The following is a 17,905-nucleotide window of genomic DNA, read 5'->3' as shown; positions in this document are numbered from 1 at the left end:
TTTCAAATTATAGAAAATAAAAAATATGAATCGTGAAACTATAAGAACCAAATAAGTAATTAAGTCTACAAAAAATAAAAAAGGATTAAGGGAGACAAAGGATATCATACCTTTTTGTTTATAAGGTTTATCATTCATCATATTCAGCCATGTTTGCCTTGCTGTCAGAATCAACAGAATGAGTTATCTGACGATCGATACTGGCATCTCTTCCATCATCATCACCACCACATTCCTCCTCGTCATTGGCCCTATGCGACCTCCACATTGGCAACGACTTTGTGGTCTCTTTGGGACCATTCTTGTACTCGAACCCTTTTTGCGGTAGTCATTCCAAATAAAGAGATGAAGAAGAAAGAAAAAACAACGTTGAGATAAAAGTGGCTTTTATAACTTAATTAAATGTGTTGGAAATATACAGTTAAAAAGAAGATAATAGGAATACTATTTCATGGCAATAATCGTTGCCCTGAAAGCAAATTCCGATGGACCTTTGTTGTAATCCAATAATATTCGTTTTGCTCCCCAATGTTTACTCATAGTTGTGTGTAAACCCGTGCCGTGCACTCGAGGCCAAATATGTGAGAGCCTCACAAACAATGTCCAGAAAAAATAGAGAGAAAGGTAGAAGAAAGAATTTCAATTAGAAGTGAAAAAACTCTTATTATTTTAAGACCCAAGATACCACACGTATATATTGTGTGCTACAACATGAGTTTTTTGCTCTCAATGAAAACCAGAATTTAATTCTTTTAAAAACACAATTGAATAACCATTAAAACATATATAATAATCATTGCAACGTTATGCAAATTACAAAGGTTGTCAAGGATCAAAGAGCATAAAAGAGTCTTACAAATTTTAAATAAGAGTTATGAAAGATAAATATTTAAATTCTAACAGAAAAGAACAAGACTTTTTAATTATCATTGTTCCAATAAAATGGGGCCTAAACATTAATTTTTGTATTCAATTAATGACAATTAATAAAAATGTATTGATATTTTTTTCAAAAAAATAATCAAAATATATTTCAAAAAAATACTCTCATCCTTCTCCGTTTATATATATAAAGATTATTATTATTGCTATAAATTAAACGTTTGCTTGTCCTTATTTACCTAATATTAGACTTTATGATTCTCAAGTTTTCAACAACTACCAAATCAAATAAATATAAATTTTTGAAAATAAATAAACTTAACCGTATCAAATAATACAATTTTATTCACGCACCTATAAAAAAGTTGCTACGAAAATATACATATAAAATCACGCATGAATTATTACTGCGATATTTGTCTACTTTATTTTTTTTTCATATATTTTACTTAAAGAATCATTTCATAGTAGTAAAAAAATTGTTTTGGACTATTTATATTTTTTAATATATATATATATATATATATATATATATATATATATATATATATATATATATATATATGTGTGTGTGTGTGTGTGTGTTATATATGTGTGTTTTATTATAACCACCTTAATTAGGATTTTTAATTCTTTGATGGAATCTTGAGGTATCTTTCACAATTTTTGTTTCTTTGGACTGACTAATCTTACATTCATTGTTTTATACTAATAATGTATTATGTGGGGATCGAAATTAGATCCTCCTCCAATTCTCATAAATATTATCAACTAAATTACATTCATTGGATAAACAAAACATATCATATAAGTTTGATTTGGTTTTAATTTTTTTTAATTAAATTGAATTACATCACAGTATTTATAGAAACTTATTGTTAATATTTTAATACTTATAAATAGGTATGTTTCAAAATAAAACATTTTACGTTATATTAAAATCTCTGTCAAATTCTATTTTTTAGAGTAAAAGTATTTATTTAAATTCAAGGGATAAAATATGTTTTCAGTCTTAATACTCTCATTGAATCTTTAGTTTTCAAACTTTTGCATAGTATAATTTAGTCTTTGAAATTTATAAAAAAAAAAAAAAAATGTGTTTCTAGTCACTCTAGCATGAGACACAACATTAACATCATCTATGAGGAGGGATAAAAACATTTTTAAAAAATTTCAAGAACTAAATTATATTATATGAAAGTTTAAGAACAGAAAATAAAATTCAATAAAAATATAAGGATTAAAAATATATTTTATCTTTATTTAAATCTTAATTTAGACGTTTATTTTATTTATTTATATTTTTCTTTTTCTTTTGTTTCCTTAAAAATAAAGATATTTTTCTTTTATTTGTTTTATTTTAGTATTCTTGTCAAGTTTTTTTTACAGTAAAGTTTTTTTTCGTGATAAGTGTTCTTGTCAAGTTATTAATTGGAGTAACAGGAAAAAGAGTTTAATAAGCATCTACTATTAGTATAAAAGATTTATATTACTAACTAATTAGAAAATCATTCTTGATATTACTTTAAAATAGTTATTAAAAATTAACAAATTTATCATACATTAAAGTTTATAATAAAAAATTAGTTGTTTAAATTGAAACTTTAAATAAATATAGGAGAGAAAGTGTCATAATCAGGATGGCGATGGGACGAAAAAACTATATATAAAAAATAGAGTTACTAGCTAGCATAGTTTATTAATTAAAAGAAAAAGCATACGAAAAAAAACTCTAGAAAGAAAAGTCTCTAACGTAGATATGGATTCGTCATTTGATTGTGTTGGGAATATATTTACCATTTACACCCTACCACATCCATTTTATAATGATTACCTTTAACGCCATTGTCTTACCTTCTTGCTTATTAGTTATTTGTAACACCCTAAATTACTAATTACTTTTATCATTTGCAAAATTGGTTGGAATATTGATTAGAAAATAACCTTCAAAATGTGAGAAAAAAATTTCTTTTTCTCCTTAATAACATTAATATTACTCTTAACATCATAAAAGAATTATCCTCATTAACTTACCATCCATTTAAAAACACTTTTTTTGAAATATTTTATTAATAAAAATTATTTTATTCATAAAGCATTAGGTTTACCATGAATCATTAAGACACTTCAAGACTTCATTTAAACATCCTTAATTTTGTCATGGAACCATTTTATTACACCAAAATGAATATACTCTTACATCATGAAATACATTTGAGTCTCATATAAAGAAGTGATACGTCATAATAATGAAACCCTGGTCTACTACCTTCTGGTACAAGGAAAATGTTAAAACTCGGAGTAGTGACTCAATCTATAACAATGGAATAAAACACATCCCAACTGCAAACACAAGGCATCCGAAGGAAGATTCTCCTCTTTATTTGTCATGTCCTTTGCACCCGCATTGCTTGTCGTAGCTCTTTCCCACAATCTCTAACACTTGCACGAGGACATTCTTCAATCTCTGAAAATGGTAAAACATGGGAGTAAGTCCTTCATTCCCTTAGAAGCCATATACAACGAACATCAAGGTCTCACACATAACCTACACAATTAACCACCACATGTGGTAGCAAACACCGCTCATAGTATCCTAGTCCACACATTTATCTCACACATTACCACATTTTGGGCCCACGTTGTCATTAAGCCCCATTGGAATTAATGGTCTTACACAAACACTACCACTAAGTCTCTCAAACCTTAATAGTCTTACGCAACATATGGATGACGATTGGGAATATACATCTCATGTCAGTACATATGACATAGTGCTCTCACCAACCATGGTTATAACTCTGTTCTAGTCAGGAATGTCATGTAAGGCCTGTGAGTCCCTCGAATTAACCAAAAATACCCATAGTCAGGTTAATTACAACTCAACATTTTCCCTAGGTTCCTTTGAACCGCTCAGAACATCCCCCAATGTACCAATTATTTGTCATCCACTTCTCTTTCAATGATTCCTCAGCCATCCTTCTTGATGGTAATTATCAATCTTCGAATGACGATTGCATGATACACATGAATAGACATTAGAGAATGTTTTTCCCACTGAGTATAGGGCCACACTCCGAACTCCCAACATATATATCTGCCTCTTTAACTCCATCATGCGTTCGCCACCCATGTTCGTTCATTTTACCCTGAGGAGCCCTAAATACAAGGCCCAAAAATAATGAAATCCTAATTTAATATGTACAAAGATAAGTAGACCCAACCTTGGCCCATGGGCTCAGAAATCTACCATGAGGTTCATGAGAACCCTAGGACCTTCTTCAACAGCTCTAGCCCAATTCTCTTGGAGCCTCTTGCTCATGGCTCTAGTGACTGATCATTTCCTGCCTCATAAAGGCCTTTAAGCCCTAAGTTGTCCATGAACCTCTTCACCTTGGGATAGGTAGGGTAATCCATCACTTTCCCACCGTGGTCCTTATAGATCTATACATGTCATGCTATGTGGTCCTTATAGGATCCAAGCAGCGTCAACTCCATAGGACCTCCACCAAATGACGGTCCAACGATCCAATCTAGGTGTAGTACCTATGGCTCATCTTGTGGTACCTCAAGGTCATCGTGCACATCCTCGGCATCATGTGTTTGTTGTTGCTAAGGGTGTTTATGGTATGGTTTGATTCAGTTTTTAGATAAAAAAAGTCATTCGAACCAAGCATAAAATAAAGATATGGTTCAATTTAAATCTAAAATCAATTCCAAACCAATATTTTGCAACAGTAAACACTTCTAGTACCTTGATCTTAATCTCTTCATCTTATCCTTCTTGGTATCAAAATTTATATTATTTGTCATCAAAAAAAGGGGAGATTGCTAAGTCTGGTTGTGTCCAAGTCACATTGAATTGTACCAAATAGTTAAGTCCCTATGGTTTTGATGTTAATCAAGTATAGATTTTATGTGTTAACCTTTCATGCTTAAGCTACAAGTTTATCCATCTCTAAGAGATACAAGTAGAAAGCATGAGGAGAAAGGCTATAGACGATAACTGAAGTATCATTCATTGGACGATACGGCCTTAGCGTCCAGTCCCAAGAAGATAAGAGCTTTAGCACTTGGCTCATAGTCCAAAGGTAATGAAACCGATACTTGATCCAAAAGAACTAAGAGCTTTCTTCAGAAAGTAACGTCCATGGTTCTATAAGCAATATGTGTCATAGCACACAAGAGGAAAATTTTGAATTGTCTTGTCTTGACATTCTTTATTCCTTTTGTCCAATACTATTAACGTTGTATTTGAATTATACACTAAAAGTCAACTCTGAGCACAAGGCGACACTAGCAAGATGTACTTCTCTAAAAATACAATGCAGAAGATGTTTGGGGTCCTCACTCTCTCTCTGCAAAGTAACGTGCCATGAGTAAAGCACCCAAACTGTTAGACAACGACTAGCCGAGATCTCTCAACGGCTCGAAGCTCTAAAGTCTATATAAAGCTTGAAGATGTTTGTAATAAAAAGGTTGAGTCACTAGAGAATCATTGAGTCAAAACGAACAAAGTGCTATAACGTTGTCAGTTTAGTTAGACGAAAGAAACTTAACCGAATTGAGTGAACCTTAGCTCTGCTAAGTTAGCAAGTTTTCATTGTATTTGAGCTTATTGTGTAAACACTCTTTGAGTGATTATAATACATATTCTATCAAACATTTATTGCCTGTGAAATCCAGGAGTGGCTTTGTCACAAAATATACTTGGGTCTTAATCTTAGGGGGAGATTAAGGGTAGTGCCAAAAGTGGCCTAGAGAGTACTTGTTGTAACCAGAAGTGATATAAAGAATACTTGGTTGTAATCAAAGTTTTGATTAGTGTAATCCTTGAAGTTTTGAAGAAGAACCGGACATAGCCCAAGAGTTGGGGTAAACTAGTATAAAACCTCTGTGTTTTCTTTACTGCTTCTATATAACTAGTTCATGTCTAGAGTTTACTTCTATATTATTATATTAAAGTTTTGCGAACTGGTTTTTAAACACAAAGTGATTTCGAACTCCTTGGACGAAACTCATCGTCCATTGATATCTATTTGAGAAAAGCTTTCAAAATTTGATAAAGACAAGGGTTTTATCCATCAGATTGTTCAACCCCCCCCCCCCCCCCCTTTAGTGTGTTTTAGGTACTTCAATAATTGTACTTTCATTGAGCATATGTTGCATATCCATAACAAAAATATGATTTCATTGTGTTTCTCAAATAAAAACACAATGAAATCATATTTTCAATTTGACATGCAATCGGTGCACAAAACAGAAATATGATTCATTTTTCCCCTTTTATTTCCATTGATAACAAAATCATGATTTTATTAGCACCTAAACAAAGGGGAAAAATCTTAAGCAATGTATCACTTACAAAGACAAGATTTGCACAACTTCAAAAGGCAGCAAACAAACAACAAAATGAAGAAAATGGAGGAGAAATGAGAGGGGGGGGGGGGGGGCATCAGTGAGAATGGGAAGGGAAAGAGGGAGGTAAGGGGTGTAGGACAATAGAAGGGGGCAACAAGGTCTTCTTACATTCTTTTAAAAAGTTTGTGATGGGAATAGCATTTCTGGTGGTGGGAATAGGTATCCCCAAGTTAGATTTCGTCCTTAGGCTTTCTAGAAATAGTGGTGAGGACTTTTGCTATATCCACACTGATTTTTCTATAAATATACTCCCCTTTGTATCTATAACGTTGACACATAACAATTATTTTAGAATGTACTTTCAAACAATGTTTTGTTTTTAACCTTCTAAAAAGTACTTTTGAGAGTACATTTTTGTTTTTTAAAAAATACTTTCTAACATGTTAAAAAATAAATTCGTGTTCAAAAAATATTTTCCATAATGCTAAAAAAACATTTGAAGAAAAATTCAAGAACTATAAGACCATTAAAAACCCCAGAAAAAGGAAGCACACTAACAAAAAAGGGAAGTGAATATAATAATAGCTTTGTGGGAGGTATAATAGGTGTCCATTTTCATAATGGTGTTCAAATCCTTTTAATGTCTGAATGTTCATTTGTGTAAAGATATTTAAGAGATTGTTTGATGATTATTGTATACGAGATAGAGTATCTCTTGTATTTTTTTTGCATATAATAAAAAATATTAGAAAAGTTAAATGGTGGGTGGTTGGGGGTAGACACACAGAAGATGGCTATATAAATTGGAATTGGAATGATAAGGAGGAAGAATTTGTCAGAGAAGGATACAATGCACCATAGAATGCGTAGAGATAATGCATACAGATTATTGCAGGTTGCACATTGTCTATTTGCTTCTTTAGTCTTTATTCTGCAATAAATAAACAATTAAAAATCTCATCTCAATGGATGTGTCGAGACCGTAGTGGAATATCTCACATGGGAAGAATTCCCTCTAGAAGTGGCTTGGCCATATCTCTCACCCTTTTTATTTTTTTTATTATATATATATCATATGATCAAAACAATAATGGTTTTTAAGAGGCATGATCCTTCAGACCTGAGCACATAAATTATTCGACCTTGCTGTAGGAGGCAACCTACTTCCACCCTCCTAGGCCGGCCCCTTCTCTTCTAAAAGATCAGCTAAAGTAATATGGATTTAGCTGGTACAAAAGGGACAATAGAAGATAATATATAATAAATACCTCTGTTTTTCGTTAGCAAAAATATTCTTAATTAATTTGTCTAAATACTATTTGACTTTTCTGCTGCATATATTCCACACGAGTTACGAGACCACGGATTCAGTTTATTAGAAGCAAATCAAGCTTAACATGTGGATAATAATCAATAGGTTTATCTTGCACATATCCGTACCACGACGACCAAGTATGTTGTAGGGATCAAAATAAATTTTGACATTATAGATCTATTAGAATGTAAGACAGTTTGATAAAAAAAAAATTGCTACTTATCAAGAAATTAAAAAGGGAAATCGGAGTTCTGACCGGTCTTCATTTTAAGATTGGTGTTTTATATATATATATATATATATATATATATATATATATATATATATATATATATATATATTCTATTTCAAAATAACGAATGTAATAAAATAAACGATAAATATATTTGTTACGAAAATATCATGATTTTAGATTTTGCAAGTTTGACAATTTTCTACCAACGAAATAAATAAAACTGATACTAAAAGATGGTTGAATTAAGCTCACAAAATCACTTATTTAATTCCTAGAAGAATTGATTAAACATGTTTTTGTTCTTAACTTTTTTTTAAAATTCACTTTTAGTGCCTTCAACATATTTAGTTAAGCACTTTTTATTTCATACTTTTCTTTTATTAATTTGTTTAGTTTATGTTGTCAAGTATAATTATTAAAAGTGATGACATAGTTATATTTATTGTCACATAACTTATCACGTCTTCAATTAATCTTTGTGATGATTATATGTAATTTTTTTTATAAATTTGTTTTAATCACTCATGTTTTCATACTGGTTTATGAGATTAAAGATTTAATATGTTTTTGGTTCTTGACAAATAAGCGAATTTTATTTTGGATTTCTAATAAAAAAATTACATTGAATTTAAGTTAAATTAAAAGAATTTTGTTTTGGATCTTTAACGTTAGCTAAATGAAGATATGTTAGTTAAAAATTTAAAATATAATTTTTGACACCTCAAAATCGCCAGTATTTATTTAGAAAATTAAATTATAATTTCAAACGAATTAAAAATTTTCATAATTAACTAAATTAAAAAAAAAAAACAGATATGGAATTTCAAACTAAGTAGTTTCAATTTCATATTCAACACATAATCTTTCTTGACCTATTTTCAAAAATCAATTAAATGAAGAATCAATTGAAGCATCAATAACTATCTCCTCCCAATGCATCAATTTTTTTTTAAATCCACCATCCACCCACAAATGAGTTCACCAGAATCCCGATGTGAGTTCAGCCATTGGGGACAACGGGGCGGGAAAGTGGAAATTGTATAGGCAGGGGATGACTATCTTGGGGACGTTGAGGAATGACACATTGGAGGAACGCCCCGATGGATCAATATGAAATAGAGCAAAGAGGATTAAGTTTTTGGAGTCTAAAAGCTTGAAGGTCATGCTTGAAGTGTGGTTTGTGTTGTTGGTTGTGGGGGTGGTCAAGAGAGTAGTGTTGGTAACCGTTGCTTGAAGACTTTATCCATTGGTTCTTGGTGAAAGGTTTTGAATCAGTTGCCTTAATTCTAAACTTAATCAATTGGATTTTATATTTTCCCTTCTTTTTATTTTAATTGATTTTGGTGATTTTTAAACTACAAAAAAAATAATTGTAATTTAAGTTATTAAAATGAATACAATCAATTTTTAAGTCGTCAAAAATCACATTTTAAATTTTTTTATGAACATATCATCATTTAACTATCGACAGAGACTCAAAATAAAAATTTTAATACATCAGGGAGTCAACACAAAATATATTTATTAGTGACCTAAATAGAATTCAGTCATTTATCAATGACCAAAGTCATATGTAAGTAGAGATACATATGGAAGATTTCAAAAGGGGCACTATCAATCCATTACTGCAAAAGATTTAGAAAATTTTAAACTTCTTCCTCCTCTTGATCAACTTTATGAGTCTCAATGACCTAATAGCACGACAAGTTGTAGGTGTAAAGGGTACCTTAGAATGATCAAGAATAGGGGCAAGAACAAGTACATTAAAGGCACCATGAGTGATCTCGATCAAAGACTTTAGTTCTCCCTAGTACAAATCCTTGTCAATGCCAAAGTGAGAAGTGTTGGAAAGACCAAAGAACTTATCCTTACGAATGCCTTTTTTAAAAGCAGTGGTATGTTGCTTGATCACATTGTTTTTGGCCAACTCAACAAGTTTCTCGGCCTTCTCCTAGGCCACCCTAGTGAGATATATTTTAATGATTTATTTTAATTAAATAATATTTAATTAAATAAGACACAATCTAATGAGATAATTAATTAGATATGATTTAATTATATATATATATATATATATATATATATATATATATATATATATTAAGATCATTATCTATAAATTTAAATCAAATGAGATTTGATAAAGATAAAATTTAATTGGGATTTAGATAAAATCAGTCTCCTATTTATATGAGAGATGTGAAACTAGCATACTACATGAAATTCATTATTTACTATTAAGAGAAAAAACATGTCACACCAAATCTTTGTACGTCTACCATCGGCTAGCGTCAAGATTCTGCTCTAATCATTGCTCATGTGGACTGAGTAGATGGGTCATACTTTCAATGCAATGTGATCAAGAGCAACCCATTCTTTGAAAGCATGCTACAAAGGTACATTTTAATCCCTTCGAAATTCATGTGTAATGCATGGTCCATGGAATGGATTTACTTCCCGCTCATGGTCTCTTAATTAGAAGTTTCTTAAAAATATAGACCACAAACCCCAACAAAAAACTAGATGTAGATCTTCGATCGAACCAATATAAAGTGCTTGCCTCTTGAATTGTACTATTCTCGTTTCAAATTTCAACATTGAGTTCTCTTTTGTCAATATATTAGCCAAATAATTTTAATTCTCTATTTGAAAAACTATTTTTCTTATTTATGCTATTCCATTCTGAATTAAAAAAAATGTTTTTAAGTAGATCTTGGTAATCAAACGTGTGAAATTTTAAGAAAGAATTGGTAAAATTTTCAGAATCTATTCAACCTTACTTTCAAGATTCCTAGCTTGGTTTAACATTTTTTGTAGACCTCGACTTGGATTATTTTTTGCCAACCTCAATTAAGACATTTTTGGCCGACTTTCACTAGGGCTATTTTCGGTCGGCCTGGACTAAGACTATTTTTGACCGACCTCAACTATTTTTTGGCCAACCTCGGGCAAGCTAATTTTGGTTGACCTCAATTAGGGTTGTTTTTGGTTGACATAGGCTAGAGCAATTTTTGGCTGACCTTGGTCAAGGTTTTTTTACCAACCTCGACAAAGGCTATTTTTGACCAACCTCGACTAAGGCAATAGCATCCCAAGGAGTCAACATCTCAATGGCTCACACTGTACGATACTTCATATTAACTTCACACAATTTTCTCGTTGGTCAGAACCCTTCATCAGTCAAAACCTTCCATATGTAGCTCTTTTAAAAACATCAACAATCAGCTTTGATACCACTTGTAATGTCTGACTACTATCATGATCGTTGACTGTCGCCACAAACACACAAGAGACTTTTCAAGGTGTTTTGTTCTCACTTACATGCTTCTGAGAAATTTCCTAAAAGGTCACTCATCTCATAATTGTTCCAAGTCAAACACACATAACTATGAAATTCTTAAGTGATGATGGACTACCGAAAATTAAATGCATCTTGTCGGTATAAATAATATTAATCAATTCCTTTAAATCATCATCAATTATATAGTCTGATCATTCGGATACATCTACATCATTTGAATCACTCTCATTTTGACGTGTATTTGTCTAAGGTGTTACAGGGACTATTTTTTATCAACCTTAGTTATTTTTAGGCCCATGAACTCAACTCAACCCGGCCCGTGAACACTTAATATTGTTAAAATATATTATTGTTAGTTAGCCTTGATGTGAGATGCCTCTACTGGTTTGGACAAAGGATAAATATATTTTGGCACTCCTTAAAGTGTAAACATCTTGAGAGATATAGGAAGAAAAACAAATAATTAATATAATTGATAACATGATGTGACAAGAAGAGAATGATAAGAAAAATGTTCATATATTCATATATCTAATTTCTCTTTCATTCCATTTAGACCATATTTTTGTTTCTATCTCTCTTTATTTTTCATTAATCATTTATCATATTTATCAATTTCTTTCTCTTGTTTGATTTTCTCTCTTTATTTCTTCCTTTCACTCATACCCCAAAAATGGAAAAAATGTTTATCTTTTTCCTTAGAGAAAAATGGAGGATGACAATGGAGTGTTTATTTATTGGGGTATCTAAATACCATTGTCAATGGACCAAATTAGTATCCTTTTCAGGAGAAACACATATCACGAGACTAACCTACATCACAGTGACTAATATACCCTCAAATGTGTCATGGCATATGATCACTAACGATATCTTTCTACTCTCAGTCACATAATTAATGTGCTTTCTAAAGCAACAAGACCAACTCCAACCATATAGATCCAAATTATTGAATGCATTCAAGGACTTTTCGCATTTCACACCGAGACAAGTCAGCACACTGACAATCGCACGCTCTTGTACATGCGCCAACACTTCTATCCTCTATGTTCAGCCTCAAGTAGAGGAACATCCACCCAAGAAGTAGGTATAACTAAAATTTAAAGAACGAAATCAAAACGATTTGGTGTATATGATTTGTATTATGCACTACTTTATCAGCTGATGAGATGTTAATCTTACTTTTGTTATAAGCTGGATAATTTAAGGAAAGAATTATTTGTTTTTGTTTGCATATTGGTGTTTAACTCCGCTACAGTGTATGAGAAACAACTATACAATCATTAACTACGCTGTAAACACTACTTGATATATATGGGCTTTGGTTATTTAAAAAACGAAAATAAAACGACTGAAAAGAGATAGAGGCATAATGTAGGACGATTTCAAGTTTTCTATATGTAATGGAAACTTTGATCACGTTATCTTGTTGGTTCTATAATGCTGCAACATGTCTAAATACATATAGTAGAAATGGATCCTATATAATTGGTCATTTGGTCAGTTTTAGGTTCTATTACTCATGATCAGCTTTTCATAAACACATCTTTAATGCTCATTTCTTTTTCTTCTATCCCTTTTTCTATCACTCTCATCTTATCAAATCATATTTCCTATTATATATTTATTTACTTCTCTTAATTTCCTTTCTCTTAAGGTGTTAAATAGCATAGGATGTCCATGCATCTTTATCCAATATATTATGTTGTGCCTTTCTTATCCTATATTGTAAGTATTTTTGTATGTTGTTAAGCGAGCATTTATTATGCTCTCACTTGTTAATTAAAAAAATGGCTTATAAAAAACAAAGTTGATTATTTTCCATCTGTAAATGGTGTAATTAAATTAATACCCGATCATTGATTCATATTAGTCTACAAAAAAGAAGAAACCAAATAACGAATAAAGTAGAATATAAAAGATTAAAAACGAAAAGAAGAAAAAAAAAGAAATTAAGAAAAGGCAATATTAACATTGGCTGCATTTCTTGAATGGTAGATATATGAAAAGCAAGAATCATTTGAGGAAGGGTAAAAGGCGAATGAAAAGCGAGAATCATGCTCTCTATCATGTTCATGTATATATGCTAGCTGCGCTATGTAGAGTAATTTCGATCAGCAAGGATGAAATAAAGCACTGAAGTGCATTTGCATGTGAACCCTAATGGGATAGAAAGTCAACAAACTTGGAAAACTCGTTCATTAGATATTCAGAAGACAAATTAACATTATTTGATCGGTCAAAAAATGTGATATACAGATGATAAAGTGACCATAAGAGTCTAGATCTTCAACTAAGATTTTCTTATTTTATGCAAATTTACGTTTTAATTAAAAAAAAAAACTATTTTCTAACACACTTTTATTTTGGTACAACTACCTTTCTTTTCTCTGATTAGATTTTCGTGAGAAGGCGTGCAACGCAGACTGCTCACCATAAAATAATAAAAAAATATGCATAAAAATCCCAAATGTTATTTATTATATTTAATACCAATGTGAGTGAGAGAAAAAAAAAAGCGAACAAGATATAAGTAGAATAGACTAATTAAAGACAGAAATAAGAAGTATTAATGAGATATATTACGATATTTAAATATCATTTGTAAAAAATGTAGAACAGATTCATCCATTACGTTATTGAAACTTCGATTTATCACCTTCCGACCATTGTAAAAGCAAAAGAAATTCATTTGCAACAACGGCAACAACATGGAGAAAACATGTTCTTCATCACGACCCACCGAACCCATGCATACACCAATTAATTAACACTACAGAACCCAACCCACTGCTTCTCATCATAAAAACAAGCAAATTCCCTCTCACAAAACTTCCCCTCTCAACTATAATTAGCTGAGCAATTGTTTAGAAGTGGAACCGAACACTTGACAAGGTTGGCAACCACCCTTCATCAACAAAGAATAATTAACAACATTACTAATTATATTATTGGAGTAATTAGAAGACATCCCTAGCGGAAAACCAACAGCACCAACAACGTGAGTAGTATTGAGAATATTATTATTATTATTACTACTGTGTGGTGACCTATTTGCCCCTGCTTGTTCCAGCGTCTGCACCTGTTTCTTCAAGAACTTGACGTAGTGAATAGCCTCGTCCAGCATCGAAGCAGTGTCCATTTTTGTGCCGCCAGGGACCAGTCTCTGTAGAATCCTTATCCTCTCGCTTATCCTCTCTCTCCGGTGCCGCGCCGCCACGCTCTGTGGATCCTTCGAGATCTTCACGTTTCTTCTTTTGGGTGGCTTTATGGATTCCGGGTCGATGTGAACCGGTTGCATCACCGCTATCCGGAATATCATCTCCCTCATCGCCGCCATCGAGTTGTTGTTCTTCTTCTTCTTTTCAGAAGGGTAGGGTTGAAGTTGAAGGGACTGTGACATAGGTGGTTGTTGTTGGAAAAGGTCATCAATGTTGGAAAATTGGACAACATTATTTGACGGTGTTGTCGTCGGTGGAATTGTGGTTGTTACATTGTTGTTGAATAGGGTGGAAGCGCTGGTTGTTGATGAGGAGCTTCTTCCACTTGATAACAAATCGGTTTCTTGGTAAGTGGGTGTGGTGGTATAAAAAGGGTCGTCGCAGAATAATAATTCGGGGAACTTTTCCATTTGCATCATCATTGCCATAACGTCCATGTTGTTGTTGTTGTTGGAAGTTTTCACTATGTCCACATCCATGAAAGAGAGGAGAAGAAGAATGGGGAAGGTGAGAAAAGAGAGGGGGCTGCAGAGTATGGGAGGGTGTGAATAGTATGGTTTGTATCAGAGAGAAAAATGATAATGATGATGATGATGAGGGGTGTGAGAGAAAGAATAAAATAGTGGAAATTAACTAGAGTGCAGAAAGTGCAGAAGAAGATAGAAAAGAGAGATTGTTATTTTATCTGTGAACCGACCAACAACAACAATATCCAGCAGGGTCACTGTAAGTGGAAGCCCTTTTTATAGAAACTTGTGAGTAATATTTGATCTTTGGAAACTTGAGGAAAATCTACGAAGCTCTCTCTCATTTATGACATTTTTTTCTTTTTACAAAATTAAACGTATTCTTTGGAAAGAGTAGATTATTATAAGTAATAAAACTTTTTATTTAAATATTTAAAATAATTGTATATTTAGAGTAAAGTTTTAAATTATATTCCCGATTTTATTGTATTTTTAGATTAATTATCAGAAATTGCAGATAAATATGACTCTTACCGTCTTAATTGTTGTCACATTGTCATTATAATTACTTTAAAAATCCTTACGTTATGGTTAAAATTATGATCACAAACTATTCTAAAAGGGTACTCTAAAACTCAAATTTGATATTGAGGTAGTTGTATGTTTAAAACTTAAACTTAAAACTACTAAAAGTAGAAAAATTTAGTATCAAGTAATCTATTCCTGTACCTCTCGTTCATTTATGATGATTGAATTTACATTTTTATTAATTATTATCACCGATGGGAACCGCCCATGATGTGTGGGGTTTGTCTTAAGGGAAGGTTAGTGCTGCACCGTTGATGTGTGGAGAAGGGTTAGAGGTCAAAGGTAGAGGCATTTAAGATCAAGGGTTAAGAATGAAGAGGGACCACATAACGGTGGAGCTGGGGTAGAAAGGATTGGTTGAAATGCTGGTGCATGAATCAGGTTTGAAATTAAGCTTGCATTGTATGTGTATTTTTTTTAGTCGGAGAAATTAAACACAAGAAGATTTATAACAATCATGTATTGTGTTCAACTAAGAGCCGTTGGTGCATTGTATGTGTATGTGTCAATGTGATATCATCCTTTTTGACTGAAAGCTCTTTGCTTTGTTGCCTTGAAATTTTTACTAGTTTTGCTTTGATAAAGCCCCCAAAGGTGGCCCCCACAATCACATGACATATGTCAGAACAACACTGGGAGATAAATCAATCTACTACTGTAATGCAAGCCTTCAAGGCTTACCTCCGTCACCGTCGGAAAGGGCAGCAAAGGCAGAGATCAAGATAAGAGTACAGTGGGCCTGGCTTCATATATATATACTTCGCAAAAAAGAAATGAAAAGGACAAAACAGACTACCAGATAGGAAAAAAGGATAATAGATAATAATTTTTTATATGGTTTTCATCTCAAAATATCAAACTTCTCAATCAAGCTAGTGATATTATTTTCTTTTTTACTAGATACATTTTTTCTAGAATCAATATCAAAATTATGTTGTTATCGTCCAATCGCCATTGAGTTGAGTTCAATGATCAATAAAATAATTATTTTATTCATTTTGATTTGCTTTTAGTAATTTTAGTCACTTCATGCTTTTAATCATTGTGTATGTCAGTCAATATTGGGTTGAGTCCAATAACCAATAAAATGAATTAGATCCCAACCAATACGATCTATATAGTTGATGGATATTTCAACACCTTAGATTAATAATATTTGCTTTCATTTAATTACTATATATTAATATCTTATATCTTATTATATTTAATGATATTATATTTCACTATCTTATCTGATCATAATTTATCTGTAAGAATCACATTGGAGATAAGATATAATATTTTATCATATCGTACTTTTTTTTTATCTTATATATAATTATCATTTTTTCTCCTAATTATAAGAAATAATAACTAATTTTAAAATTTATTTAAAATTAAATTTTTTATATCTTTAATTTATTATTAACTCTCTTTACTAAACATTTATTCATTGAATTATGAGTATTAATATTAAATATGATAATCACTTAACATATTTTTAGAATAAAATTTAAATTTATAATAATAATATTAAATGTGATCACTATTTCTCTTTTATATATATATATATATATATATATATATATATATATATATATATATATATATATATATATATATATATATATCAATTTTCATTATGATTTTGAGAAATTGATTTTGAAATTAAAAAATTTAAATAACTTTTAAATTAATCAAAAGTTTATACTAAATATTGAAGTTAATTTATTTTTAATAAACTTTACATACATGGATGGATGGAAGTGACTCTGATCTTAGAAGTTAGAAGCAAGAAATTTTGAGTTTATTTTTAAAATTCACGTGTATTGAACAGAAATATTATTGAGAGAAAATGCTCCTTTAATAAATATATATATATATATATATATATATATATATATATATATATATATATATATATATATATATATATATATATATATATATATATATATGGAGGTAACATTTTCTCGCCGACAAGATGGAAAATAGTCTGTAAATAAAAACAATAAGAAATTTGTCTTGTTAGATTCCATTAAATTATTTCCTCGCATAAATGTGAAAGATAATAATAATTTACGGTAATAGTCGTAATACATGTTAAGTCGTAATTAATATGTAAACACTTTTATATATCATACTTTATTTAATATTCGTTATTTCTCAATATATTTCTTTACTTATCATATTATATTATCTATTGCCGTTTTTTTCTCTTCTATTTGTTTTTTTCACTAATTGGACATTGATATCCACCCATCGTTTTCAATACATATTAAACGATAAGAAGTTAGATTCTGAGAAATTAATTTCACATATCACTGAAGAAATTATAATGTGAAAGTTAATAAATGAGTTAGATCCTGACGAATTATGCTACGAAACTAGTCACTGCTCTAGCTCTTGAGAACTCTTTTCGAGGTAGATTGGGAGCTAGCGGTAAGGCGTAATTGCGGACGCTCATTCTACTCTGCACTCACCACTTGAGCGTGCATGCATCTTTTTTATTTAAAAAATATAAATATAAATGTATACATACATAAAATTTAGATT

At 31.0% G+C, this 17,905-nt stretch overlaps 1 protein-coding gene across 1 annotated transcript; it reads right to left on the bottom strand.

Moving 5' to 3' along the window:
* Positions 1–13,663: 13,663 nt before the first annotated feature.
* Positions 13,664–15,044, bottom strand: LOC114393171 (transcription factor HEC2-like). Its single transcript, XM_028354436.1, has one exon. The coding sequence runs from the start codon at positions 14,792–14,794 to the stop codon at positions 13,946–13,948; it is 849 nt and encodes a 282-aa protein (XP_028210237.1). The 5' UTR covers positions 14,795–15,044; the 3' UTR covers positions 13,664–13,945.
* Between the last annotated feature and the right edge of the window lie 2,861 nt (positions 15,045–17,905).

The sequence above is a fragment of the Glycine soja genome, chromosome 17, assembly GCF_004193775.1.
Source record: "Glycine soja cultivar W05 chromosome 17, ASM419377v2, whole genome shotgun sequence".
Classification (NCBI taxonomy): domain Eukaryota; kingdom Viridiplantae; phylum Streptophyta; class Magnoliopsida; order Fabales; family Fabaceae; genus Glycine; species Glycine soja.
The sequence above is the reverse complement of the archived record's forward strand: the minus strand, read 5'-3'. Positions and strand labels throughout refer to the sequence as shown.